The sequence below is a fragment of the Macaca fascicularis genome, chromosome 2 (assembly GCF_037993035.2).
Source record: "Macaca fascicularis isolate 582-1 chromosome 2, T2T-MFA8v1.1".
Lineage (NCBI taxonomy): Eukaryota > Metazoa > Chordata > Mammalia > Primates > Cercopithecidae > Macaca > Macaca fascicularis.
This window is the reverse complement of record NC_088376.1, coordinates 9,811,750-9,838,835: the sequence shown is the minus strand read 5'-3', so window position 1 is coordinate 9,838,835 and position 27,086 is coordinate 9,811,750. Positions and strand designations below refer to the sequence as shown.

The following is a 27,086-nucleotide window of genomic DNA, read 5'->3' as shown; positions in this document are numbered from 1 at the left end:
ATCAACAGGAAGACCATAGGCCTGCATGGACTGAGGAGAAACACTCTTTGTTCATCGAGGAAAAGGCAACTTGCAAAGGGATGGCACCAGCACAGCCCGACAGAATTCTCTGTGGGCCACATCTGTTCATGCCAGCTGTTGTCGGTGTGTGTCGACTCGCCAAGAATAACAGCAATGATTTTCACTTTATAGCAACTTCCATCTTGGGATCTCAGAATGCTGCATAAATGTAGATTAGGGCTCCCAAAATTTTTGCCAAGAATGAGCATACTTTACAGAACATCAAGAATGCGTCACTCTTCTGAGTGACTCTTTAATGGTGCAAAGAGAACTAAACGAATATTGAATTAGACCTTCTTTCCTGATGTGAGCTTTCTTCTTGATTTGACTCCTTATTTTCTAGATGACCTTGAATCACTCAGTTTCCCTCCTTGACTCTCAGTTTTCTTCTTATAAATGAAGGAATTCATATACTACTAAATGGTCTCCAGTGTCTTTTCTGTTTCTGCAATTCACAGAAAGCGGGGAATCTAAAGGTGCCTGCCACATTTTAGAGAGGCCTAAGTTGTTGTAGAATTGAATATTTTCTTAGCATTTTATTTATGGTGTGGCAAGAACCCAGCAGAAAATTTTTCAGTTTGGTCACTGGAAAATGACACAGTCCTTTAGCTTTTAATGTGAAAGAATATTAGTATCATTTACATGTTTTTCCCTTTGCCCATCTTTAGGTACAGTACTATTGATTATTTTATTTTACTATTTTAAGATTTAGCATTAGTTCTCTAGCTTATATCTCAGATTGATAAAGGAAGTTGTCTTTCGAAGAACAGTTCAACTTCTTTTGATGAGTCAAATGAATGAATGAAGACATTAAAAATAACCATGTTGGCCGGGCATGGTAGCTCACACCTGTAATCCCAGCACTTTGGGAGGCCGAGGCAGGTGGATCACCTGAAGTCGGTAGTTCGAGACCAGCTTGACCAACATGGAGAAACCCCATCTCTACTAAAAATGCAAAATTAGCCGGGCGTGGTGGCACATTCCTGTAATCCCAGCTACTCAGGAGGCTGAGGCAGGGGAATCACTTGAGCCTGGGAGGCAGAGGTTGCTGTGAGCCGAGATCGCGCCATTGCACACTGGGCAACAGGAGTGAAACTCCATCTCAAAAAAAAAACATGTCTCAAAGCCTTGCACTCAGACCACCTGCATCAGAATGAGTTGGGGGAACTTCTAATATTTTTGGTTTCCATCTTTGTGCACAGAGGGAATATATCATTAAAAAATAATGTTTGTCCGTAAGAAAGGTTCTTTTGATAGTTCAAGACTTTGTAATGTATGTGAAATTCCACTACAAATAAGTAAATCTCACTGACAAAAGGCAGATGAGTTGAGAGACTGAGGCACTTTTGTTGCAGTTAAGCATCACTTTCTGGAATTGATGACTGGATTTAAATCCCAGGTTCTCCACTTATTATCACGGTAATCTTTGTACTCCAACTTTCTCATTCGTAAACTCAGAATAGAAGCCACCTAATGTGGTTGCACTGGTGATTAAATAAGTTACTCAATATAAAATATTTTGAACCCTGGCACCTACTAAGCGCTCAGAATACCGTATTTACACTCTTGTAAATTATACATAAATAAATATACAAATTAAATACTACTGTAGTTCTACCTTTCAGAGTTTGTGGGAATGGATAAAAGATTCCTTCGATATGACTACTATTATTTTAATCATGGTCAGTGATTGATTAGAAATATTAAATGTTGCTGGTCTTTAGATTCACTGTCAGAGCATGCTGTTTCTTACTCTCAGCTGCAGTGCTGATAAATGACACTGAGTCATTCATATTCTCTCATCCACCTTCCTGCCACATTTGAAAGACATCCATAGCTCATATTTGACAGACTGTGTGTGAGCATTTAATACAAATAATCGTGCGCCACCATCAAATGTTAGCACATGCCACGTGTCTTCTTAAGTATTACTCACAATGGCTCTCAGATGAAGGCATCTACCCCGCTCCTCTGCCTACTTTCCCAACTCCATTTACAGGTGAAGACACTAAGCGGCGGGGGGAAACTTGTGAAATGTTATACAAAACTAGAGGTATAATTTGGCATTTGAACCAGCTTGTTATGCCTCTAAAGCCCACACTTTCTCCATTATACCACAATCAATATTTCTGAAAGTAAAAAAGGCCACATTGGTCTCCAACTTCTGGTTTAATTAGCATCATGCTTTAATCAGTGAGGTTGACTGTCTTGATTAACCTTTATGATAGACCATGTAAGTTTCGTATTTCTAAATGAATATATAGAGATGGCTATAAATCAGTGGAAAAACACTAAGCTGGAATCAAAAGACTCATGCCTAACTCTTGGTTCTGCCACTTAATATGGGTATGATTTTGGCTAAGTCACTTAAAAAAACCACTAACTTGGTTTATACAAAAAGAAGAAATGATTTCATGCATTGGAAAATATTAAATAACCTAGTGTGTGCGTGTTGCACCCAAGTATCTTTTGACTGTAAAAGCACAGAAAAAGGTGAAGGAATTTTAATCCCATGATTGATAGAGTAGAATGCCACCTCAGTTCCTCTGAATTCTGTCCCTCATTCAAGTCCTAATTCAAGCTCTTTAAGCACACGGTACTCTCTCTCTCTGTCTCTCTCTCTGAATCTCTGAATCTGTATCATCCATTGATACACTTGAATAATATTTATACATCATAGTATATCTTTAAGGATGATATTAGTTTCTTAGTTGGTGTAGGGTGGACCATCTTATTTAACTTAGGGCTCATGCCTGTAATCCCAGCACTTTGGGAGGCTGAGGCAGGCAGATCACTTGAGGTCAGGAGTTAGAGACCAGCCTGGCCAACACGGTGAAACCTTGTCTCTACTAAAAATACAAAAATTAGCCAGAAATTGCTTGAACCTGAGAGGTAGTGGCTTCAGTGAGCTGAGATTATGCCACTACTCTCCAGCCTGGGCAACAGAGAGAGAATCCGTCTAAAAAAACAACAACAACGACAACTCATGAAGTAAATTCTATTTACCCCATTTTATGTTCGAAATAACTAATTACTTAGTAAAATTAAGTACCTTACACTGGATCACACAATTGGAAAGTTGTCGATGTGGGATTTGAACCCAAGTAAACAGACCCTAGAACCTATGTATCTAAGCCATACTGATTACTATCAACATTCAATTTTTGGCTTTGTTCTTTTATTTCTCCTTCATATACCTTGTTTCCCTGACTGGATTATAAATTCCGTGAACTGGATGCATCTCACTCACTTTGATGACTATTTTAATGCCTAATTAATTACTATTATTTGTGGATAATTTAATATAGATTTCATCAGAGGCTATAGTTTGCTACACTGCTCATATACTGTAGAAACAAGGACCCTTGACTTTTTTCTCTTCTTTGGCTATAAGCTTATCTTCTCACCATGTTGAGATACTTTGATTTGATTTTCACTGGTCAAGCAAAAAAACATGTTCTTGTTATTTTCACTTAGGCACTTTGTCGGCCTCCCTGCTGAGGCCCAGAAATTCAGTAGAAATTCAGTGTGATCAGTGTGTCTGTCAGAAGGTAGGATTGCTTGCCTAGGGTGGCATTGTTATTGAACAAAACACATGCCCTTTCTTTGCATCCTAAGTACCTTGGATTGCTGAGCAAGAACCGCTCTGACTCAAATGAAAACCACCTTGTGTTAGGTGAAATATGGGGAGTTAACCATTTGTTTGCTGGTTTGCATTTCCCACGAAAAACTCAAAAACAGAAATTTACCTCGCCATGGAAAGTGATGTGCCAAGCGTCATATTTGCATATTAAAACCGAAAACTGATTTGCATGTTATTTCAGTGTCTTGTGTCACGTTCAGGCATCTGTCAAGCCCACTAGATAGAAACAGCTTGTACAGTAGGAAAGTGTTTTTGTGCATATCACACTGAAAATCTAGGTGCCTTATTTTTATCAGCAGCTTGTCCACACTTTGGCTCTCCAATCTCTCCTAGCTTCATACCTGAAAATACTAAAGAAAAGTCTGGAACCCTGTGTTTTATAAAGTATGTTTCCTGTTATTTTCTAAGAGCCATCCATTATTATAATATTCTGTTTAGATAATTTTAAAATTATAAAGAGAAAAACTCAAATTACTCTGAATATCACTATCCTGCCATAAGACTTGTTAACATTTGGATATATTCACTTCTAGTAGCTGTTTGATAATACTTACATAGGCAAACACATACTGGCACTTTTGCATGTATCTTTTTATACATTTGTAATTATCAGATGTACTATGTTAATATCTTCCCATTTTTTGGAAATATAATGGCAAGAATTATGACAATCCAAGTATCTAAAATAACAGATTAATAAAATCTTATTTTGAGCAGACAGGGAATTAGAACCAGTCAGGGCTGGAGCCGTGGTAACAGAAACTCTGTGCCGTGTTTTTGATAGTGCTTTATTAAAACTGTAGCTTGTAATTGAGGATGGTTTTTCTATGGGACAATGCATAGAAAGCTGTGCATTGTGATAAAACCTTTTCTCCCCAGCATTAGAGCAACTAGTCCATTGCATTCTTCCAGGCAACCCAATAAAGAAGAAACGTGTGCCTGGAGTCACCGCCAGGCATGTGCGGCACAGCAAAGGCCAAAACACGGTGTTAGTTTGAAAACCCAACCTTGACTAATGGTTCATTCCATTCATCAAACTTTTATGTCATGGGTCTTGCCTAGGTGAAGCTATCGATGGAAATAGTGTCTTGGAATTCTCTTGCCTTTATTATGTCAAATCCCTAATGTATAACATCCATAAAACCTAATTAACGGGAAAAACTGAGTGTATGTTTTAGCCATAACATTGTGGAAATAGGTTATTTTAGCTTCACACAGAGCAAATAGAGATCTTTTCACCCCACAGAGACAACTCGCTTTCTCCTTAATGGAGGGCCCACATGGAGGTTTGGAGGGAAGGGACACTGAAATGAGAACTGTGAATAAGGTTGGCAGGAGATCTTTGACCTAGATTCTCCTTGACTCTGAGGATCTAGCGCTTCTGCTCTGCTACTCGCTTTTCTTACTTCTTACCTATCAGGCAGGATAACATCAGTGGTGGTACCTTGTCTGCCGAAGCCTAAGGGAGGCTGCTGTGCTCTAAATAGCCAAATGTGAGCTTTACTTTACTATTTGTCTTTTGGTCCTAAAGGCAAGAATGTACAAGAGTTAACAGTTGGAGAGGCAGCAAGGCATACATTCAGCAAATGTCATGAATTTCAAGATTTGTAGCTAAAAAGTACTCACAGTAATTACATCCCTTGCTAAAGCAACAATTAATGTGAAATTCAGGTGCTCGACACTGAAGTCCTTTATCAGCAGATAGGAAAGTAGAGAGTTACTGGAGAGATCTCATTCTGCAATCATTCTTCTTCCAAGAAGAAAATCATCTTTGTTAGTGGTTTCTAAGTTGTCCCTCCTGATAATTATAACTGACATTTATTTGATATTTAATATTTTACAAAGTTTCTTCATATGAATCAGATATTATTATCCTCTAGTTTATACATGAGAAAGTCAACAATAGAAAAAGAAATCATTGGAGAGCTTAAGTAGTGTCTTAAACATCAGGCCTAAGAGCCAGATGCTCTAAGCCCAGGCACTATTATGGCTGCCTTGACACAAGGAGACGGAGAGAGGTGGGTGGAATAACATCACTTTCTCCCAGCTCAGCCTAGATAAAACCCTTGTGTGCAGAGACCGGGGCCCCCTGACTGGATACCCAGGCCTTTTCCCAGCTGCAGTAACTCTTCCAATTACTCCTCCTGTCTGTAATTCAGAATCATCCATCCTTGGCTATGACTCCAAATTTGGTTTAAGAAAAGGCATTTTAGGGGCATCGATGCATGGCATGAGAAAGGGAATATGTGGAAGTAGAGGTTTTAAGAAAAATCAAGACTTTGAAAGTTGAAGATCAGCTGGAATGAGTTTCAAAGCAAGAATCAAACTTTTAAAGTCAGAATTTCTGAGTCTTCCTCTTTGTGTCCTTACAATTCATTCTTTAAAAGAAATGGAACGTAAGAATAGAAGAACCAAGAGCATGCTCTTCTACTCGCAAGGAGCTGTGAGGAATGTTCATTTAGAATATTTTAATTAAGATACTCAGGTATCCACCTTCCACTTCTTTTCTTCTCTGTGGCCATTGCCTTTAACCTGAAGCAGGAAAAGGTATCCAGCAAATCATCTGCCCCTGGCCAGAAGGGGTGCTCCTTCCATTTAAGCAGTGAGATGTTGAGGGTAGAGTATGATTCAGTGAGAGTCAAAAAGTAGAAGCCGCCACAGGAAATTGCAAGCTGCAAACTTGACACAGCTAAATAGAGGGGGGAAAAGAACGAAAATATCAGAAATATATTTTTTCTGGCAGGCTTTCAGCTCTAAAACGGGGCTAATTCTACCTTTTGAAAAGAAGATAATTTCAATGTTTCTTTTTTTCAAGAACACATAATTGAAGTTATTTTCCCTCTGAGGGAAGGAACCTCTTGTACATCATTACAAATGGACAAGAAAAATGAGCAGCCCTGGTACCGAGTGATAGCGTATTCATTATCCTGTAATCTTTTCGAATATCTTGGCTGCCTTTTCCCGGTGTTTTATCTGCCTGAGCGGTGCTTTTCTGGTAAGGTTCAGATTTGCAGTAAATTTGACTTATCTAGCACTATGTAACAAAGAAATCAACAGCAGGTAAGGACTCAAGAAAGGAAAATGATCACACTAAGGTCAGCCCCAGAGGAACTCAGGGGGCTGACATTGCGACAGATAGTGGGTGTCTCTTTTGTAAAATGGATCCTTAGCACACAGGTTAAAGTAGGTAAACTGTAGTAACGAAGATGCAAGATGGTGTAGTGTTTTCCAGGAGCCATTTGCACCTCAGTGCAGGCTGTTTCCCATGCTTCCTTTTTCCTTTAGAAAGGATGACGGATATTTTTCTTCTCCACTCAGAAAAGGGGCAGTGGGATGATGAGGTGATTAACCTTTATGTGTTCTCGATTTCATGCCCGAAGTGTAGTGAAAGTTCAGTAGGCTGCAGAAACCCTGTGACCTGCCCATTGCTTACTCAGATCCAGAATGCTGAATGAAGTTCTGGATGTTTCAGGGGATGCTGACAACTGGCCTGAGTCCTCTCATAAATGGAAACCTCTGTCATAATGAGGTTTCCACTTACTCAGTGTGTCTATTTTTGTAGACTACAAAGGGTCTGTAAATATGAATATCTGTGATTTCACTCTAAAGATTGGTAATGATATGTGTCCTGCATACTATGGGCACAAATGGGCACAGAAAAATGATAGAGTAGAATCAAAGGAATCTTTGAAAATAGCATGTTACACATAAAGAAACTGAGGCTCAGAAAATGGAAATGATTTGAACAAAATCACTGGACAACTTAAAGGCAGAATTAAGATGAAAGATATTCTGAATAGTCAGGTCTTCTGTATTTATGGGTTTCTATGTAAGAATATATAATCAAATACCATGAAGTGTTATATAAATATGACGGATATTGTTATATATGTTATGCTTAATCTAGTGGAGTTTCCTTGTTCATCAAGGATCCTATTCATGTGTATATTTTGTTTCAGAAGCAAGTCTTCATTATTGCATAGTCCCACCCATAATGTTTACCAGGGATTTAGACCCAGATTTGGCTGTAAATTTGGCTTCATATTAAGTATGTTCTTGAATGACAATCACCTGGACCCCTAGCAAGAAAAGAAGAATGGCAAAGAAGAACCAGTTTTAGATCATTTCAGCTGAAAAAAAAATCTTTATTTTAAGAAAGAAAAATACAGAAACATGGAAAGAATATAAAGCATTCACTTTCCCATGACCATGACTTTCAACCATTAACCTTTGAGTGTATTGTATTGCAGTAAGGCAGGTCAACCTGGACAGTGAGTGACTTATCTCCATGTGGTAGTTCAGGGCCCAGTCTCCATTCTTCCTGTGTCTCACAAGGCCACATCTAACCGCAAGGAGCATGGGAAATGTAGTCTAGCAATGTACCCAGCAAGAGGAGGAAATGGATTTTGGTGAGCAGTTAGCAGGCTCTGCCATGCTTAGTAAACGTCAGTCCTTTTAAAGCACATTAGCCACTAAATTGCTCAGTATGCCACGATAGCTGGCTGCTTTTTTTTTTTTTTTTGAAAGTGTCAGTGGCCTTGGTATTAGAAGATATTTGCCAATACACTTACTTCAGAATCATGACTTTAATAAAATCAGCTCCCATTTTTAAATCTCCTAATGACTTCCTGTTACTTAAAACAGTCTTGGCATTGACCATATCCTACTTCTCTTTTCTTATCCTAGTTCTGTTTTTCCTTTTTCTTTTGTTTTTTGTTTTGTTTTGTGTGTGTGTGTGTGTGTGTGTTTGTTTGTTTGTTGTGAGACAGTCTCACTCTGTCGCCTGGGCTGGAGTGCCATAACATGATCTTGGCTCACTGCAACCTCTGCCTCCTGGGTTCAAGCGATTCTCCTGCTTCAGCCTCCTGAGTAACTGGGAGTACAGGCACCCACCACCACGCCTGGCCAATTGTTTGTATTTTTAGTAAAGATGGGGTTTAGTAAAGATGTATTTTTAGCTAGGATGGTCTCGATCTCCTGACCTCATGATCTGCCTCCTTCGGCCTCCCAAAGTGCTGAGATTACAGGCGTGAGCCACTACGCCCGGCCTTTCCTCTTAACAGTTTTTTAGATATACATGTTCCTCCTGGAATGCCTTTAACTTTTTTCCTTCTTTCTTTTCTTCTTCTTCTTTTTTCTTTTTTTTCCATTGGGTGATACGCAATTTATTCTTCAAGATCAAACTAATAGGTCTTTTTTTGGCAGCCTTCTTCCATCTCAGAGCACTGAATTCATACTTGTGTTTTAGAGCTTAGACTTTATTGTAATTGCCTATTTGCATGCCTCTTTCTTCCCAAACTGTGAGTTGTTAGAGACAGCATCTCTGAATAATTTGTCTTTATACTTACAGTTCTTGGCACTTGGTAATCCCTTGGGAAATTTATGTAAAGACAGTTTTGATGGAGTCCTCTAAAGTCTGTCACTCAGTAACTCACCTGTGGATCATACATCATTAATTTGCCTTTAGTAAGAGATTCGGGTATTTCAGAAACAAACATATTAGTGATTAAGAGTGACACTTACAAGAATGCCTCTTTTTTAAAGAAAGGTTTGTTTCACAATGTCTTTGTTTTGCTATTCAGCAGTAAACCTCCGCTCTGATAAAATAAATCTTTGCTTAGATAATAGACTCAGATTAAAATCCAAACTGCTGCACAGTAAGAGAGCTAGAAAGTCTTGAGACAATGATCTCAAAACCCTGAGAGGCATTGCAGTGTAGAAGCTTGTCCAACTCAGCACACCCCAGTTTCAATGTTCTGCCGTTTTTAAGCAGGGGTACCCCAACGAGGTTGCTCGCTTATCTTCTCAAGTCTCTATTTTCTCATCCAGAAATAGGATTACATGTCATACAGGGCTATTGCGTAGGCATTTGAGATTTCATATCAGTAAAAGCAGGCACCTTGAAAACGGTCTTGCAAATATGAGGAATTAATATGCTACAGTGAATACGTTGCTGATACAACTCACACTTCTACTTTTGAAGAAATGAGAAACAAAATAACACAAATCGTTCCCTTTCAGCACCTCCCACCACAAATATTCCGTCCTGTTTTGTTACCCATACAATATGCTAGAAGTCGCTTATTCACAAATAAGTTGGACACATTTGCTCATTTTTCTTAGGCGATATTGAGCCCTAAACCCTACTAAGAGAGAGGTATTAGAGTAGGTGTCTGATTAGGACAGTGAGAATAGTGCTAGATGACGACTTCTAGGCTTGAACCCTGAAAGTCCTAAGCAGTCTTCTTTGGTGTGAGAGACACCTCTTAACTGAGGAACGCTGTGTTTTCCCTAGTATGTATTCCACAGGTGTTAAGTATTCTGCACTGGGTTAGTGACAGCTGTGGAGTGGAGGTGGAGGCTGTTCTCTAGCCAAATAAACTTCAGAAATACTGGAAGAAATGATCTCTCAGAATCTTTCATCATAAGGAAAAACAGGAATCCATAATTAGCATTAGATAAAAGAGTGGAATCTAACAGAAAATAGCCTTTCCAAGTGTTATTTCAGAAACAGCATAGCAAGCAAATAGAGTATTCAGAGAACAAAAAGAATGATACGTTTTTCTCAAAATCTGTGAAATATTGACAAGGTAAGTACTTTGAAATTAGATTTATACTTGAAATGTAAGCGCTAAGAGTAGAATCTAAATTTCTGGCTTAGATTGATAAAGGACAGAATCAGCCTCCTTGCTGCCTTGTTTATATTGAAAGGGAAACATATTAGGCTGAGACAATGATAAATTGTGTCTGTTCTCTGAGGGTCCACCCTAAGACTGAAGACAGGAATTATCAAGTTTTCTCTAATAGTCGCTTGGCTTAATTAAAACAACTCGCCCCACTATTATTAGAGGTAATATTTTATACTTTTTTAGCACTCCGTCTATGGGAAGCATTGTTTGGTTGGGGAGAAAAATGCATGGCGCTTGGAGACAGGTGACACCATATTTTGGGCTCAAGGTCTCCCTATATTGCAAGCCTGGAGAAAAGGCGTAGGTCACTTTCCCAACCTCATTTTCAGTTCTGCTACCTGAACTGTAATAATCCACTCCCTCAGAGGCAGTTTGAGAGATTCAAAGAGATCCTCTTTGTTACAACTGTCTGAAAGTAGTTAAACTCTATCGTGAAATGTGGGTTATCTCACTTTAATTCTTACAGAGACTGTGAGGTACCACCGGCAAGTCCATTGATAGAAGAGAACCTGAAGTTATGAAAGGTTGACAAGCTCACCTAAGGATGCCCAATGAAGGTCATAGTCAAATCTCTGTCTCTAGCCATAATGATACTGCCATATAATGTATTCCTTTATCTCTGGCCACCAGTATATTAGATAAACTCACCATCTCATTTCAGTCTCGCTGCTCTCCCATTCACCCTCTACTCCAGACAGAACTTTCTAAATATGATTAGAACACTCTTCTAAAAACACTTACCGTGGTTTCTAATGCCTGGATGTTTCTAACTGAGAACATGCAGATATATTCCTTGTGGTCTGTGAACTTCTTGAAATTGTAAGTAAATTTTGTGTACATTACAGATACCTTTGTTTGTTTGTTTGTTTGTTTGTTTGTTTGTTTGTTTTTGTCGAAAGACTGTTTAACACATTAGATTTTGAGACGTGTCCATGTTCTTACCCAAGGCCTGGAGCCCCTAGCTCACCAAGAAGCCCTAAGCGTGTCAGCATGGCATGGAAGCAGGAATTAACTGACCCTTCCTACTTTTCCACCTGTCCAGACCGAAATATTGAACCACTTGCAGTTTTTCCCACTCACACCAAACTACGTCTCAACTTTGAAACTGCGCTCCTCTCAGGGGCCTTCACTTGGCCTGGGTTGGAAGCTCCAGGACAGTGAGTCATGTCCAGCATATCTTTATCACTTGAAGTCATCATGCTTTAAAAAATTGATATTCATGGATTACAAAAGTAGAACTACATGCTGTACAATAAAGAAACAAATGTAGAAAGTGAAAGTCCCCTAAGATTCCACCTGCCAGAAAGAATCTCCTTTAACATTTTGGTACCTGGTCTTTATATAGTTCTGTAAATAAACTGTAGTTACTCTATCCTATTCTGCAGTTGGATTTGTTGTTTGCGAAACGTGTTGTTCATCTTTACAGGCTTGTTACGTAGATTTACAATGTATATGTCTATCATTGTCTATTTAGATGATTATTTTGCTGGTTAGTTTACCTTGTTAGTCCTTGTTACTCCTCTCAAATATGGCTCCTGTGACCAGCCTTCATCATTTAACTTTATCCACTTGTATGAGTACTTCTGTGCAATTGTCCTGGAAGCAAGTCACATATATGCAATTTTAACAATACTGGCAACCATTCGTCCAATGTTCATGTTTATGCAGACACCTATTAATATACTATGCTATATATATATAGAAATAGAATCTCCCTCTGTCACCATCGCTGGAGTGCAGTGGCACGATCTTGGCTCAAACTTCACCCCCCGGGTTCAAGTGATTTTCTTGCCCCGGCCTCCCGAGTAGCTGGGATTACAGGCGTGCGTTATCACACCTGGCTAATTTTTGTATTTGTAGTAGATACGGGGTTTCACAGTTTTGGCCAGGCTGGCCTCGAACTTCTGGCCTTAAGTGATCTGGCAGCCTTGGCTTCCCAAAGTGCTGGGATTGCAGATGTGAGCCACTGCGCCCAACCTGTGCTTTTTATAATTAATCGTTTGTGGATGTTTCTCACCCCCACTAGACTGCAAAACTCTCAAAAACAAAGGTTGTGTGTAATATATCTTGATGTCCCTCCTGGGTTCTCACAGAAGGTACACAAAATAAACCTTGTAAGAATGAATGGACAAAACAATAAACAAAAGAACAACTGAATAATTCAGTAGCTCCTCTAACCCTCATACCAAACTCATATGACAGGTAATGTTTACAGTTCAGAGGAGGTCCTAGGTTTAAACTTTAATGTTTGTTAATAAATAAGTCAGTCAAGGATGAACTCTTGTCCTGACTTTACCAAACTAGCCCTCCCTAATTTTTGGGGGGGTCTGAGTTTCCCTGTCTCACAAAGAGGAGATTAGAATAATGGTTCTTCAGATCCAGGAAAGCAACTCAATTTTTTTGTCTGTAACCTGAGCATATGCCATAGTTTACTCATCACTGTCTCATCTCTAATCCAAATTGTTCAACAATGCAATAAAATCTCAGGCTAAGGTTAGTGACCAACATAAAATATTTTTGGCCTTTTCGGCCTTCTGCATATCTGTACTTCAAATATCTGTACATTTTGGGAAACCAAAAAAGTGAAAATTATTTTAGATAGGTACCAATCAACCTTCTCGACTATGTTTAGAAGACATTTAATGCTTTAGATGTCATACAAATGATTAATACCCGTCTTGGAGTTGTTGAAGTAAATGTTGGGAATGATAACGGGTTCAGGGATTTGTATTTTATAGGATTTTCACATCCAAGAGCCCATTTGGTATAGTGAAGATAATAGGAGAATGAATGTGTAGCTTTCAGTTTTGTTGAACTTACTCTTGTAAACATTCTGAAAAGAGAACCTTTTGGCCAACTATTTTAAGAATGCATAAATATCAAGGCAAAAGCATTCCCAACCCACATGTCTGCCCATTCCCCATGGCGGACATCATCATCAGTTCTAAATTTTAATAATAGCGTTTCTGTTTTTATAACACTTTTATTAAGAATGTTGGGGTGAGGTACTAGAAATGGTCAAATTTATAGGCAATGGAAAATGTAATAAATTCTCTTTTAATCATGTAGCACAAAGCTACTTTAAATCTAGCATATGGCCTTTATTCCTTTCTTACACACTTTTTATTCTTCATTGGTGATCTCAAGTACTCTCTCAATTGATATTTGATTCTCTTACATTGCTATAATTCTGGTTCACCTACCTATTTATTTTTTAATTATTATTTTTTATTTCAGTATTTTTTGGGGTACATGTGAGTTTTGGTTACATGGATGAGTTCTATAGTGGTGAATTCTGAAATTTTAGTGCACCCATCACCCAAGCAGTGTACACTGTACCCACATGGATGGAATGGACAAAGGCCCAGTGGCTCTGTATGTCCCATTTGGGTACAGGGGATGAGGGATAAAAGACTATACATTTTATATGGAGTCTTTTATCCCTCACCCCCTGCCCAACCTGGCTGCACCCAGGCCCCAAAGTCCATCATTTCGCGCTGTATGTCTTTGCATCTTCATAGCTTAGCTCTCGCCCACCTATTTCAACACCAACCCAGTGTCAATGCTACTGACTTTTCATCACTATTTGAAATCTGGCTGTTTGCAGTGCTGGAAAAATGAAATTACTCAACTTCCTTAACTGGAACAAAAGAACTAGAACCAAAATGTTCGCTTTCTGGACTCCTGTACTTGATAAGATTTATCTCATTTCCTATCTCAAAGTTTATATGTGGTCCAGAAGTACACCACTTCCAGAAGCTCTTTATGTTGCTTGACTTTTTTCACCTGAGTGTGAGAAAATTCTAGCTGTGTGTTTTCTCCCTTTTAGCTGAATAAGGCCTAGCCTGCTGTGCTCCCTCTCTTCAGGAAGCCCATCGCGGGCTATGCGAGAGGTCCCCGCTCATGCCCTTGTTGTGCTCTTTCTGCAGCTGTTTTTCTTTAATTATTAATGTGCCTGTATCTCTCACTTGACTGTAAGGTTCATAAGAAAGAAAGACCCAATTTGTTTTTCTCATAAATGTATAACAGCACACAGTGGTCACTTAGCAATTGTTGAACAAACTCGATTCTTCCTATCGTAAACATGGATTTCTAAAGCCTGATGGATGACTCATCTAGATAAGGCAAGTGAGTAAAGAGATGTGTCCAAGGTTAGCCACTGAATAAGTGATAAAACTAATTCTAAAACCCAGGTCTCCCGACAGCCACGTCCAGTACTTTTTCCTCTCCAGTGCAATCACTACTTGTTTAGGCTGACTGCCTTGGTTGATGGTCTAGGTGGCAATTAAAGGACTCTGTGCTTTCTGCCTTTCAGGGTGGACATACAGGGCAACTGGGGCCTTCATCAGTTCCCCCTTCTTTACGCCCAGAGGATGAGCTTGAGCACCTGACCAAAAAGATGCTGTATGACATGCAAAATCCACCTGCTGACGAATACTTTGGTGAGTGGGGCCTAGAGTGGACTTCCGAAGTAACTATCTTGCTCTGATTTCCTTACTTAGTAACTGGAACTATTATCAGCTCCACTGGGAAAGTATTTGAGTCCAGATGCATGGGAGTTGATACACATCCCAACACAACTAAGTAATTGTAGGATTTGCATTTGCAAGACTGCCATAAATGTGATGTCTGCTTAGCTTATATTAAACTTTCAGTGGTCCTTAGAGTTTCTTTAGATACAAATTTTATTGTTGAGACTTACTTTTTACCAGCCTAGGCAACATGGGGAAACTCTGTCTCCACTAAAAATACAAAAATTAGCTGAGTGTGGTGGCATGTGCCTGTAGCCCCAGCTACTCAGAAGGCTGATGCTGGAGAATCACCTGAGCCTGGGAGGTCGAGGCTGCAGTGAGCTGTGATTGCGCCACTGCACTCCAGCCTGGACAACAGAGTGAGACCCCGTTTTTTTTTTTTTTTTTAATTAAAAAAAAAAAATAAGATGACGACTTATTTTTTGACAACGAATTAGCTTCCCATTAGGCAGAAATAGGATTTCCATGTATGTTCCCATTTCTCACTAGTCTAAAGATTCAAGTAAAAAAATGTGGAATTGGATATTGTCTAATATACAATTTCCAGATTGTACTCTTAATCTTTTTTTGTGTCTCAGTTTAAGAAATGATGTTTTCTTTGTAGTTTTAATTTTCCCCTCTTCAAACTTGGGAATAACTGTGAATGGTTAATCCTTCCAGTCCATGAATATAATGCAAATTTATGAATTGTATGCCAATTGTGAGGTTCTGTGGACATATAACCTGTCCTCAGTGAGGTTAAAATTGTTCAGAAAGAGGTAAGACAAGCATACAAATAATTACTAGTCTAGGTAGAAAGTGATAAAAGACATGAGAAGGCTTAGGTCAATTGTTGCAAGTTTTATTTTATTTTTATTTTATTTTATTTTATTTTATTTTTGAGACAGAGTCTTGCTCTGTCACCCAGGCTGATCTGTCACCCTTCCTCTGTCACCCAGTACACTGGCATGATCTTGGCTCACTGTGACCTCCACCTCCAGGTTTTAAGCGATTCTCCTGCCTCAGCCTCCCAAGTAGCTGGGATTACAGGTGCCCACCACCACAACTGGCTAGTTTTTGTATTTTTAGTAGAGATGAGGTTTCACCATGTTGGCCAGGCCTGGTCTTGAACTCCTGATCTCAGGTGATCCACCCGCCTCAGCCTCCCAAAGTGCTGGGATTACAGGCGTGAGCCACCGAACTCAGCCATAAGTTTTAAAAGTTATATTTATTAGGAGCAGAAATACTTTGGTAAAGAATTGGTAGCACTTGAATCTGAGCCCTTTAAACCAGTGCCTTTCACATTTTCTGTGGTAGAAAACCATTTTCCTCCCAATCTGTTAGAGACCAGTATTTTTGTAGAGTCAGTTAAAATTAATTACTAGGGAAATAAAAGACGCAAAATAAAATGGAAGATGGAATTGTATCATTATTAGAGTTAACTGTTAATGGATTACTCTTTTAAATTGTTGTACCAGTTTCTAAATATTCATTCTTTGTTCCTGTATTTATCTCATCCAGAGTGATAAGCATTTCTTAGACACCCATCCATGGACCACTTTTTGAGTGGCGCTGCTTTAAGGACAAATAGAAAAAGGACATTTGGGGAACAGTATTAGTAAAGGCACAAAGACGGGGACATTGCACAGGATTTTTGCTTCTTCAAATATTTCCTATTTTCATGTCTTTTTTGCTCCTATATGGGAATATGTAATGACAAGTAAACTGACCACACCCGTCCAAAAACACACAGTAGATGAAGTAGGAGGTATTAGGATATGAAAACCCTGGCTTTTATTTGTACTTGGGTGACAGTTTAGCTTAGCTAAAAGAGCACAAAGAGTGGGAATGAAACACCTGGTTGTGGTCTCTTCTATGTCCCTCACTGGCCAAGCAATGCTGGCATGTCACCCGTCTGCCTGAGCCCCATTTCCCACCTGAGTATCTCAACGGTTAGGGCAAATGTTCTCTAGCATTTCTTTCAGCAGTAATAAGTTCACTGTACAAACATTCTTAATCTAAAGTATAACAATAAAGCTAAATATAAATTGATGGAGATTAACAACAATGCATGGAGAACAGTAAAACAAAACATAGAAAATCCACGAAGGTTTCTAGTTACATCAAAGTACACTAAAAGTTTATTAATGCTCTTGTCATTGCCATGTGAGGAGGGTTTATAATGGGGTCTAAGATACACTTTTTAAAAGTGAAAAATAAGGTCTCTATATTTAGACCCTATTAAAAAGGAAAAGCTGACTTACTAAGTATATATGCTTCAAATATCATAGCAACAAAGTATATAGACACACAAAAAAACTGAACATAGATGGTAATTGCATGAGTGAATATATATTGAACACTCTGGGAAACAGATATAAATTATTACCTTTCCCTTCAAGAACTGTCCAAGCTCTACTACTTAGTAGCTTAGAAAACTTGAACAAATATTATTCCCTGTAAGCCTTCATATGGGAATAATAACTAGCTTATACTGTTGTTTTGAGAAATGAATGAAATATTTATACAAAGCACTTAGCCAAGTTCTTGGCATGTAGAATACGCTCAATACTCAAGATTCTCCCATGCTCTTGGGGCTTATAGTTTATTTAAGACAATAAGATATGCTCATTAAAAATCCATTATGCTCAATTTAAATTTAAGTTCCTAGCAACAATAGAACGTATGTCACCAATTGGTAAATAATCATTGCCAAATGGGGATTAATAAGCATTTGAGAATTTGGAAAAATGACTATCCTTTATTAAGTGCTTATGATATGGCAGCACTATATTTTATTTATGTTATAGGAATTAACTCATTTCACTCTTATAGGAAAACATAACCCTGTGAAGTAGATACTATTATCATTTTCAGATTTTGAAATTAAGGCACAGAAATATTAATTTGCCTAATGTCAACAGTTCCTAATATATTGCAGAACTGAATTCGAATCCAGATCTGTACATTTAAACACCACACTGTAAAAGACAGGGAAAGCTACCCAGGCTACATATTTAGAAGAGTGTTTGTGGTGGAGATTAGCTTTGGACAGATGGGAAATAAGAGATGAGCATTCTCTTCTAAGTACACAGAATTAACAAAATATAAGTTGAGGCCAGGATTATTTAAAGAAAATTTACGTTATGTAGAAAATAAAAGTGCCTATGATAATATTCAGGCTGCTCTGCTAGGTGGTGGGGGGGTAGATGGGGATCTTACCTTTGAGATTCTTGTAGTCTAATAGGATATGTGTGCAGGGTTATGATGTTATAAGCACAAGACAGAAAGTGACAAGTGACTTAATCAAGGTTCACCAAGTGCTCTTTGAGAATTCAGGAAAAGGAAAGAGAAAATCAAGAGAGAGGAATGGAAAAGTGTTTATGGAATAGTTAGCCTTTGAGTAAGTCTCTAAAATTGTGCTAATTGAGATTTGGAAGTAGGAAGATAGTAGAGAAGTGAAGTCATTTCTCATTAGGGGAATTTTGACATAACAGGGAATAAAACCATGGAGAGAAGTAGCAAATATTGGGAAATAAGTTTCAAGTAGTAGGTTAGGACCAATCTAGGGAAGGCTTTCAATGCCTGGCTAAAGGCTAAGAACCGTATTGTCTATAATGAGCCCTTGCACATTGAGATCACAGGCCATGGGAACTGCTCTATGGATAGTGGTTAAAAACATGGGCTCCAGAGCCAGGGTGCACCTCTTACTGGCAAGATGAAATCAAGAGGCAAAGGACTCGTGAAAAGAACTGTCCTTTATTGTTCCGTGCTTTAAACATTTCTCAAGCACCTTCTCTGTGCCTGCTACTGTGCTGGGTGTTAGGGACCACCGAAATGCAGAGGCTCTGCCCTCATGGGCTCGTGGGTTCCTAGAAAGGACAAGAGAGTCACAGATGTCAAGGATTTCAGTGCAGATATCAGCACTGTGTTGGGTGTGACTGAGCTGCTACGTGAGGGTCCATAAGTCTGCCTGAAGATGAGCAGAAGGAATACATAGCAGTGTGTTTGCATCAGCAGGGCCTGACCTGAGAGCCATAGATAAAATCCTCTCTTGCTTTCTGTCAGAGTTTTACCTTTGGCCTATTCTGGACTGAAAATAGCATTGCCAAGCACTTCCCTTAAATAACTTCTCTTTTTTGCAGGACTATCCTTTCAGCCCTGCCAAAACCCCATCACCTACTCTTTCTTTACTACTTTGCCTATTTAGTGCTGGAATTTTTATTGAAACCGTAGCTGATTTACTGAAGGTAATTAAGTGCTTTCATGTTGTAGATCTCCTGCTAGACTGCAAGCTGCACTTGGGAGTGAGAGTGAACAAAATGTACATAAACGATGTCAACAGAGTAGGTTCCTTTGTGGTCCTGTTGCTTTGCTTCCAAGACACTTTTTTTTTTTTCCATAAGTGGAATGATTCATGAATGTGTTATTATAGTCATTGTTTCTTTACGGAGCCCCTCATCACTCTTAACAGTTTTGTTTATGTTGAATTATAATTATCGTATGCTTCAAAGTATTGGGAGAGGTACCGGAAGATCACCTCACAGATGACTTAAGTATAAAGGAGAAAAGGAACTTTTATAATGGAGAGGTCTCCTGGAAGCTGTCTTAAACCAAGGAATGAAATTTAACATGCTCAATAATGGGACAGACTGGCATGTGCCAACTGAATGTAGGAAGTCCACAGCATCATCTAGGCAGTAGTCTTGCTAAAATATTTCAGCTCTATCCAACCGTTAGGAAATAAAAAATGCAGATGATGGGACACGCTTCAAGACACCTGTCCTGAATTCTGCAACACTGTCAGTGTTACAAAACACTATTCTAGATTAAAGGAAATTGAAGAGACATGCCATTCAAATGCAAAGCATGTGTCTTGACTGAATTCTGGATGAAAAAAAAAAGCTACAAAGGATTGGTGGCAAACTTAGAGAAATTTGAATATGAATGATATGTTAGATAATACATCAGTGTTAATTTCCTGATGATATTAATGGCATTGTGCTTATGTAGGAAAATCTTATTTTTATGAGCTATTTGTTGAAGTATAGGGTGAGGTGTGATTATGTCTAAAATTTATTTTGAAATAGTGATAGAGTGACAGAAATAGAGAGAGAGAGGGATAATTGATAGATGTAGACAAACAGAGATAGAGATAAATGTTGTGGGGGGAGGCAGAATCACCTCAGGTTAAAACAGCTAGAGCTGCTATAACCACAACAACTACAAGGACTCCCCTCCTCTAAAAATGTACTGAAGCCTGTCACAAATGAATTACCTTAAGAATTCCTCGTTGAATGGATAGAGAGATTGATATTTCTGTACCTTCTCAACTTCCCTGTTTTAATGACTACAGTAGGTCTTTGAAATTTCCCATTATTTTTTATTTTGTTTTTCTTATTTTTTACCAGACATACACACCTCCTATTGCTGGTGAGATGAGGACAATTGTGGCAGTGATGATGAAAGCTGATATTTACCTAGAGCTCCATATGTTTAAAAAAGCAAGTCGCAGCCACAACGTGACTGGCAGATCTGGCAATGATGTCTTCATTTCATTTTTTAGATGGGGAAATAGAGATTCAGAGAGGCTCAATGAGTTGTTCAAGGTCACATAGCTAATAATTTCGGAATGTGGCCTCACTCTTCTGATCTCATGTCTATTATGATACATTACCATTACAGAAAGGTATATATATGCTTTTCCTGCTGATTGTCAGTAATTGGCTGTTTCTCTCCCATTTCATAACTTTTCCTTATGAAGTTATGATCTTCAAGTGAGAGACAGAGGGACTGCTTCTGCCCAAGATCATATGTTTGTAATCTGGACTTCAATGTCACTAATATGTTTCAACTATCTTTAACGTCTGGAATTAACTGCTGTGACATGGCTGAGGTACATACATTAGGAAGACAGTCTACCTAATACCTCCCTATCAGCCGTTTTACAGTCTGTAGTTCTTCTCTTGACCTTGGGAGAAGGCACATCACTAATAGCCACAGTTCTTGTTTTCTCGAGTCAGGTTTTTGTAAAATATAATAAGCAGAAACCCTTAACTGTCTCAGCTGGTTTTTTTCTTTTTCTTTTTAATGATTTCTTCTGAAAAGGTGATAGTTTTAGTGTTTCCATGCCTTCTTTTGTCCATGTTCATTAAAACTTGTGACTGTTGCATTACAGTATTAGGTAAATGCCACAGGTGTTGAACCATGATGAAAGTTGGATGAGTCTATATCTCTAAAGGAAAGATACAGTCTCTATACTGTGGGCATTTGCCATCTACTTGGACTTAAGTTTTGTGTATAACAGATTTCCTTACCATGGTCATGTGTCTTTCCATTAACAATGGTGTCGTTGAGTGGGCCTCTAAACACTACCTGGTAGAGGAAAGGGAGGAAACATAGTAGAAAGTTGGAGGTAGGAGAAAATTCTTACCCAATTCAATAAACCTGACAGTGGGTGTTTAGCCCAGCTTATCTACAGGAAGCCTTAGTTCAAGTGCTTGCATTTTAGAGCACATTTTTTCCTGGACAACTAGAAAAATACGTTGATATTAAAGGAGGCTCTCAGTTCTAGTGATAGATGCTTAAAAAGAACAAGGGGTGGCCAGGCACAGTGGCTTATGCCTGTAATCCCAGCACTTTGAGAGACTGAGGTGGGCGGATCACAAGGTCAAGAATCAAGACCATCCTGGGCAACATGGTGAAACCCCGTCTCTACTAAAAATACAAAAATTACCTGGGCATGGTGGCACGCACCTGTAGTCCCAGTTACTCAGGAAGCTGAAGCAGGAAAATCGCTTGAACCCAGGAGGCAGAGGTTACAGTGAGCCAAGATTGTGCCAGTGCACTCCAGCCTGGCAACAGAGCGAGACTCCGTCTCAAAAAAAAAAAAAAAAAAAAAAAAAAAAGGAACACGGGGTGATGAAATAACTATAAATTATTATAATTTAGAGTAAATTCAGAGTTTATAATAGAAAATGGAAAAATTTTAATTGAGTATTAAAATGAATAGGAGAGAAAGGTATTATTCTCAGAAAATTGGGATATCTACAGGGCTAGTTGCCAGCTTTAAAGTTTGTTTTTTCACATAGTTTCAGGCAGCTGAAGAAAAGTAAAGTTGAGTTTGTCTCCAGATAACCTTGAGACATCTGTTTGAAATTGTCCAAGACTTTTCCGTGTTGGGTGATACACCCACAGCCTTAAGTAATACACCCGGAGCCTCTAAGTTTTGTGCTTTCATTCATTTTGTAAGAGAAAGCATCTGTGTATATGAAGCTTTTCATACATGTATGTCTGTGACTATGCCATAATTTTCTCCAAATAATAATATTCTGGCTGAGCAGCCCTTAAGGCTGAAGATAACACTATTGGAAGACAGTATCTCTGGAAATGGATGTTGTAATGCATCTAAGGGTGGACTGGAAATATCTGACAGTATATTTTTAAGCCTAGAACTGTAATTATCTTGACATGTTTATATGATATCGTCTTATTCCTTCTTTAAAAAAAAAAACAGAAGTATGTGAGCCTTAAAATTATTGAGTGAGCTATTTGAAGAATCCTTCAGAGCAGCGCTAGGTAAATTCTCTTCTCAGAACTTAGCATTTATCTAAGGAAACTTTTTGTTCATCTCTGAGTATCATTAGTAGGAGTTGTTGAGAGTTTTTTCAGAAAGCCAGAAGTTTGTTCCAGTGGAACTAGACTTTCATTTTTCAAAGGACAGCTAGACAAAAGTAGAAGGCATGAGGCGGCAGGGACCTAGCACATGCTAAGCCTTGAGAGAAGAAAGGCGTGAACATGAATAAAGTGCTATGATCAATCACTTTATTGGTAATGCCAGCTCATTGTATTTGGTGCCTTGGTGTCTTCTCAATTAAGATGAAAATGGAGGGCCAGTGAATGTTCCTGAATAGAAACAGAACAAACAAAACAATGGGGAGATGGTCCATTTTCTTTCTGCACTAGTGGGACCAGTTGTTAAGTGAGCTTGTCCAGAGGACTTAACTAAGATGCTTAGGAAATTAGAAAACATGATTTGAGGTGCAGTTGAAGGTACAGAGAAAGGAAAACCTAGAGCCCTGATTGCTGTTGAAAGACTATCATGTGGAAAAGGAATTTGACTTAATATCTGTGATTCAAAAATTAGCAACAAAGGCAAGTGAGGGGAGTCTAGCCAGTTCCCATTCAGCATGATGAAATCACTTTCTTAAGAGACAGAAGAAAGTCTTCCTAAAATTCTAGGTCAGAATCTAATAATCCCTTGTTGATGAAAATAGTAATAGGAACTCAAGTAGCTGATGGATGATCAGATTAGATTTCACAAGTGCTGTCCAATTCTGACATTTTGTGACTTAGGCATCTAAACTTGTTTGGAAGTTAACGTCTTGCATCCAGCTTCTAGGTCTACCCCTAGATTATCATTATTATTACATGATTTCAACTAACACTTATATAATGCTGTTTAAAGCACTTTTCTACTTCTTATATCACTTGAGCAAGACGGCAGTCCTACAAAATAGACAGTGTGTTTGTTTCCATTTGGAATATGAAGAAATGAAAGATTTCAGTGATTAGGGGACTCCCCACTCCCCAGGGCTCTCCACTACCCTCACAAGTCATAAAACAGGTGAGTAGCAGAATTGCACTGGGGCGCAGGCTATTGACTTTAAATTCTTTTCGCTTTTCACCCCATTGTGCTGTTAACACCATGTTGCTGAACTGGTCATGGACCATAAGATAGATGAGTTAACATACTTCATGTTTTAGCTTTTTAATCTATATAAGGAACGATGTGATTACTTTGTAAAGTGCTTAGAGGATCTCAGCTGAGAGGTGTAAAGTAATTTGTATTTCATTGTTTGTATTATTATGTGACAAGAAAATGGTTTCCAAAGTGCTCCTATCAATTACAAACTGGGAAATGACTCCAGGTGGGCAGCTGCCTTTAGTGGGTCTCGTTTTCACAGATAAGTGACCTAATTAATGAAAAACCCCAAAACCACAAAGAAAAATTAGACAATAAGTGGCTTAGAGAGAAGGTTGTATTGATGGGGGTAGGGGGGGCGGGAAATGGGTTTCTTGGTTTTGTTTCTCTCTAACTTTTTGTTTAGGGTATCTTTGAGTTGTGGGAATACAATGTTTTCTAGTTAATGAGGCACATTAGATATATTTTCTTTTGTGGTAGTGACTTCTGGTAATGTTTGTTCAGAGTAGTATATGTTTACAGCACTAAATAAATAATAATCCTGAGCATTTTATGTGTTCCATCTTAGCATACGTTAATTTTTTATTAATTTGACTAGTGTTTTATGTTTGTTGGTTGGTTTTTGAGTTGGAGTTTTGCTCTTATTGCCCAGGCTGGAGTGCAATGGAGCGATCTCGGTGCACCGCAAACTCTGCCTCCCAAGTTCAAGCAATTTTCCTGCCTCAGCCTCTCAGGTAGCTGGGATTACAGGCATGCACCACCATGCCAGGCTAATTATTTTTGTATTTTCAGTAGAAACGGGGTTTCTCCATGTTGATCAGGCTGATCTCAAATTCCCGACCTCAGGTGATCCTCCTGCCGTGGCCTCCCAAAAGTGCTAGGATTGCAGGTATGAGCCACTGCACCCGGCCTGGCTAGTGTGTTTTTAAGCATTGACTTGGAATCCCAGACTTAGAGTAAAGAAGAATGTGATCTTAGAAACTATCTAGGAAAATCCTTCATTTTTCTAGAAAACTGAATCCCAAATGACTCATCCAAAGCCATGCAACTAGGTGTGTTTTGAATTCTATGGTCAAAATTTTCTTTCTGAGTAATAGACAGTCTCTGATGGCATGAAGAGGAATGGCAGGGCTATTTACAAAGGCGCAGATGTAGGTCAGGCCTGCTACTTTTGTAATCTCAGACCTTAGATCCACCTGATTCAAACGTAAGAACACATTGCCCTTAAAAAGAATAAAATAAAGTAACTTTTTAGGAATTATGTGTATGTATTTTTCAAATACAAAAGAACCAAAGTTTTCTTATATAAAAGAACAAAAGAGATTCCCAATATCTTTTATCTCAGTGTCTTTATCCAATTTACTTGTAATATTTTTCATCTGTTTTCTGCACTAGAGGTAAGTCTGCATGAGAGCAACAATTTACGTTTAGTTCACTGTTGTGTTTCTAGCATTCCTAGAATAATGCCTGGCACATCAGAGATGTTTAATAGGTGTTAATGAATGTATGAACTAATAAATGAAAACTGTGAGCAGACATTTACATTTCTGTGACAGGACATGGTATATAGTAAGCTACAGGGAGGAAATACTTCATTAATTTAAAATGTATTTATTTAGCACCTTATAAAATCATAAAATGTTAGAGCTGGAGGGAATCTGAAGACACTATCTAGGAAAACCTCTTCATTTTTAGAGATGATGAAAATGAGTGAGATTCTTAGGGTCACAAATTTATTAGTGACAGAGCCACAGAATATAACTCAGATTTTCTCATTCCTTTTTTTTAATCACTTAAGGGCACTGGAGAATATATAAACTAGAGTAAGACATGGCTGCTACATTTATTGAACTTAAATTTAAATTGGATTAGTACATTTGGGCTTGATCTCTTTTGTATGTATCTTCTGTGAAATTTAAAGGTTCAACTGGTCCATGAAGAGAGTACCTGGTTAAGATTTTATTTTTTAAGTACTAGATCACATTTTCCCCAACTGTAGGTTTCATCCTGGTTCCCAGTACCATTTCATACCACCACAATTTTCTTCTGTTCTAATCTAATTGGATTGGATCTACAAGGCATCACGTTGAAAGAAACATACTTTTCTTATGTTTACTTGAGTTGTCCATAGCAACCTGTCCTGAAAGATTGTCCATTTAAAGTAGGCCTCTTAAAGACTGTGAACCACCACCCAGTATTGGTGTTTCATACCATCTTGATACAAACAGCAGACATCCAGTCATTCAGCTGCATTGGGATCACTATCTCTTTTTTTTTTTTTTTTTTTTTTTTGAGACGGAGTCTCTCTCTGTCGCCCAGGCTGGAGTGCAGTGGCCGGATCTCAGCTCACTGCAAGCTCCGCCTCCCGGGTTCACGCCATTCTCCTGCCTCAGCCTCCCGAGCAGCTGGGACTACAGGCACCCGCCACCTTGCCCGGCTAGTTTTTTTGTATTTTTTAGTAGAGACGGGGTTTCACCGGGTTAGCAAGGATGGTCTCGATCTCCTGACCTCGTGATCCGCCCGTCTCGGCCTCCCAAAGTGCTGGGATTACAGGCTTGAGCCACCACGCCTGGCCTGGGATCACTATCTCTTTATCAGAAGAAAGAAGAGAAAAATATAAGAGAGTTTTCTACTTCATGATTGAATGTCCTTTGCTTATTAACTGTGGAAGCAAACTTGAAATTCTGGGAGAGAAAGCACTAGTGGGGCACACATTGTGGGTGGTGCAAAGAAAGTCTCAGTTTGGTGCTGGTACCTGAACCTACAAGTGCTAGTTATGCATCTTCTGGTATTAACACACAAGCACGCTTAACTGTGAACTCAACTCCTTTCCCCTTTCAAACCACCATCATTCCCCCAACCTGCACTTTCCCCACAACTTTCTCTAAAACACACAGATAAGCATCTCCTTACAGACTTTGAAGTGACATTAGGATTGTCAGAAGGCATAATTAATTGACTGTCAGCAAAGCCATTGTTTGAACATCTGTGGAGTTGTACTTGGTAGGCATCTGTTGTTTTTGTTTGTTTGTTTGTTTGTTTCTGTTTGTTTTTGTTTTTTGAGATGTAGTCTTGCTCTGTCGCCCAGGCTGGAATGCAGTGGTGTGATCTTGGCTCTCTGCAACCTCCACCTCCTGGGTTCAAGCAATGCTCCTGCCTCAGCCTCCCAAGTAGTTGGGACTACAGGCATGCGCCACCATGCCCAGCTAAATTTTGTATTTTTAGTAGAGATGGGATTTTACCATATTGGTCAGGCTGGTCTTGAACTCCTAACCTCGTGATCTGCCAGCCTTGGCCTCCCAAAGTGCTGAGATTACAGGCGTGAGCCACCGCACCTGGCCCTGTTGTATTTTTAATTGACCAGATTCATTCATCTACAAATATTTATTGATTGCCTACTACACATCAATTATTATGGCATATACTATGGGAGATAATGGAAATGATATGATGGCCAAGGAGAGAAAGCATTTGTCAAA

General features: G+C 38.9%; 1 protein-coding gene across 23 annotated transcripts in view; it reads left to right on the top strand.

The window, feature by feature from the left end:
- LPP (LIM domain containing preferred translocation partner in lipoma) overlaps positions 1-27,086 on the top strand; it is a 724,989-nt gene that overhangs the window by 536,405 nt on the left and 161,498 nt on the right. For all 23 annotated transcript variants that reach the window (XM_074030779.1, XM_074030782.1, XM_065539344.2 and 20 more), the window contains one exon: positions 14,708-14,834. In XM_074030779.1, coding sequence (XP_073886880.1) covers positions 14,708-14,834 — 127 coding nt within the window. The remainder of the gene's footprint in view (positions 1-14,707; positions 14,835-27,086) is intronic.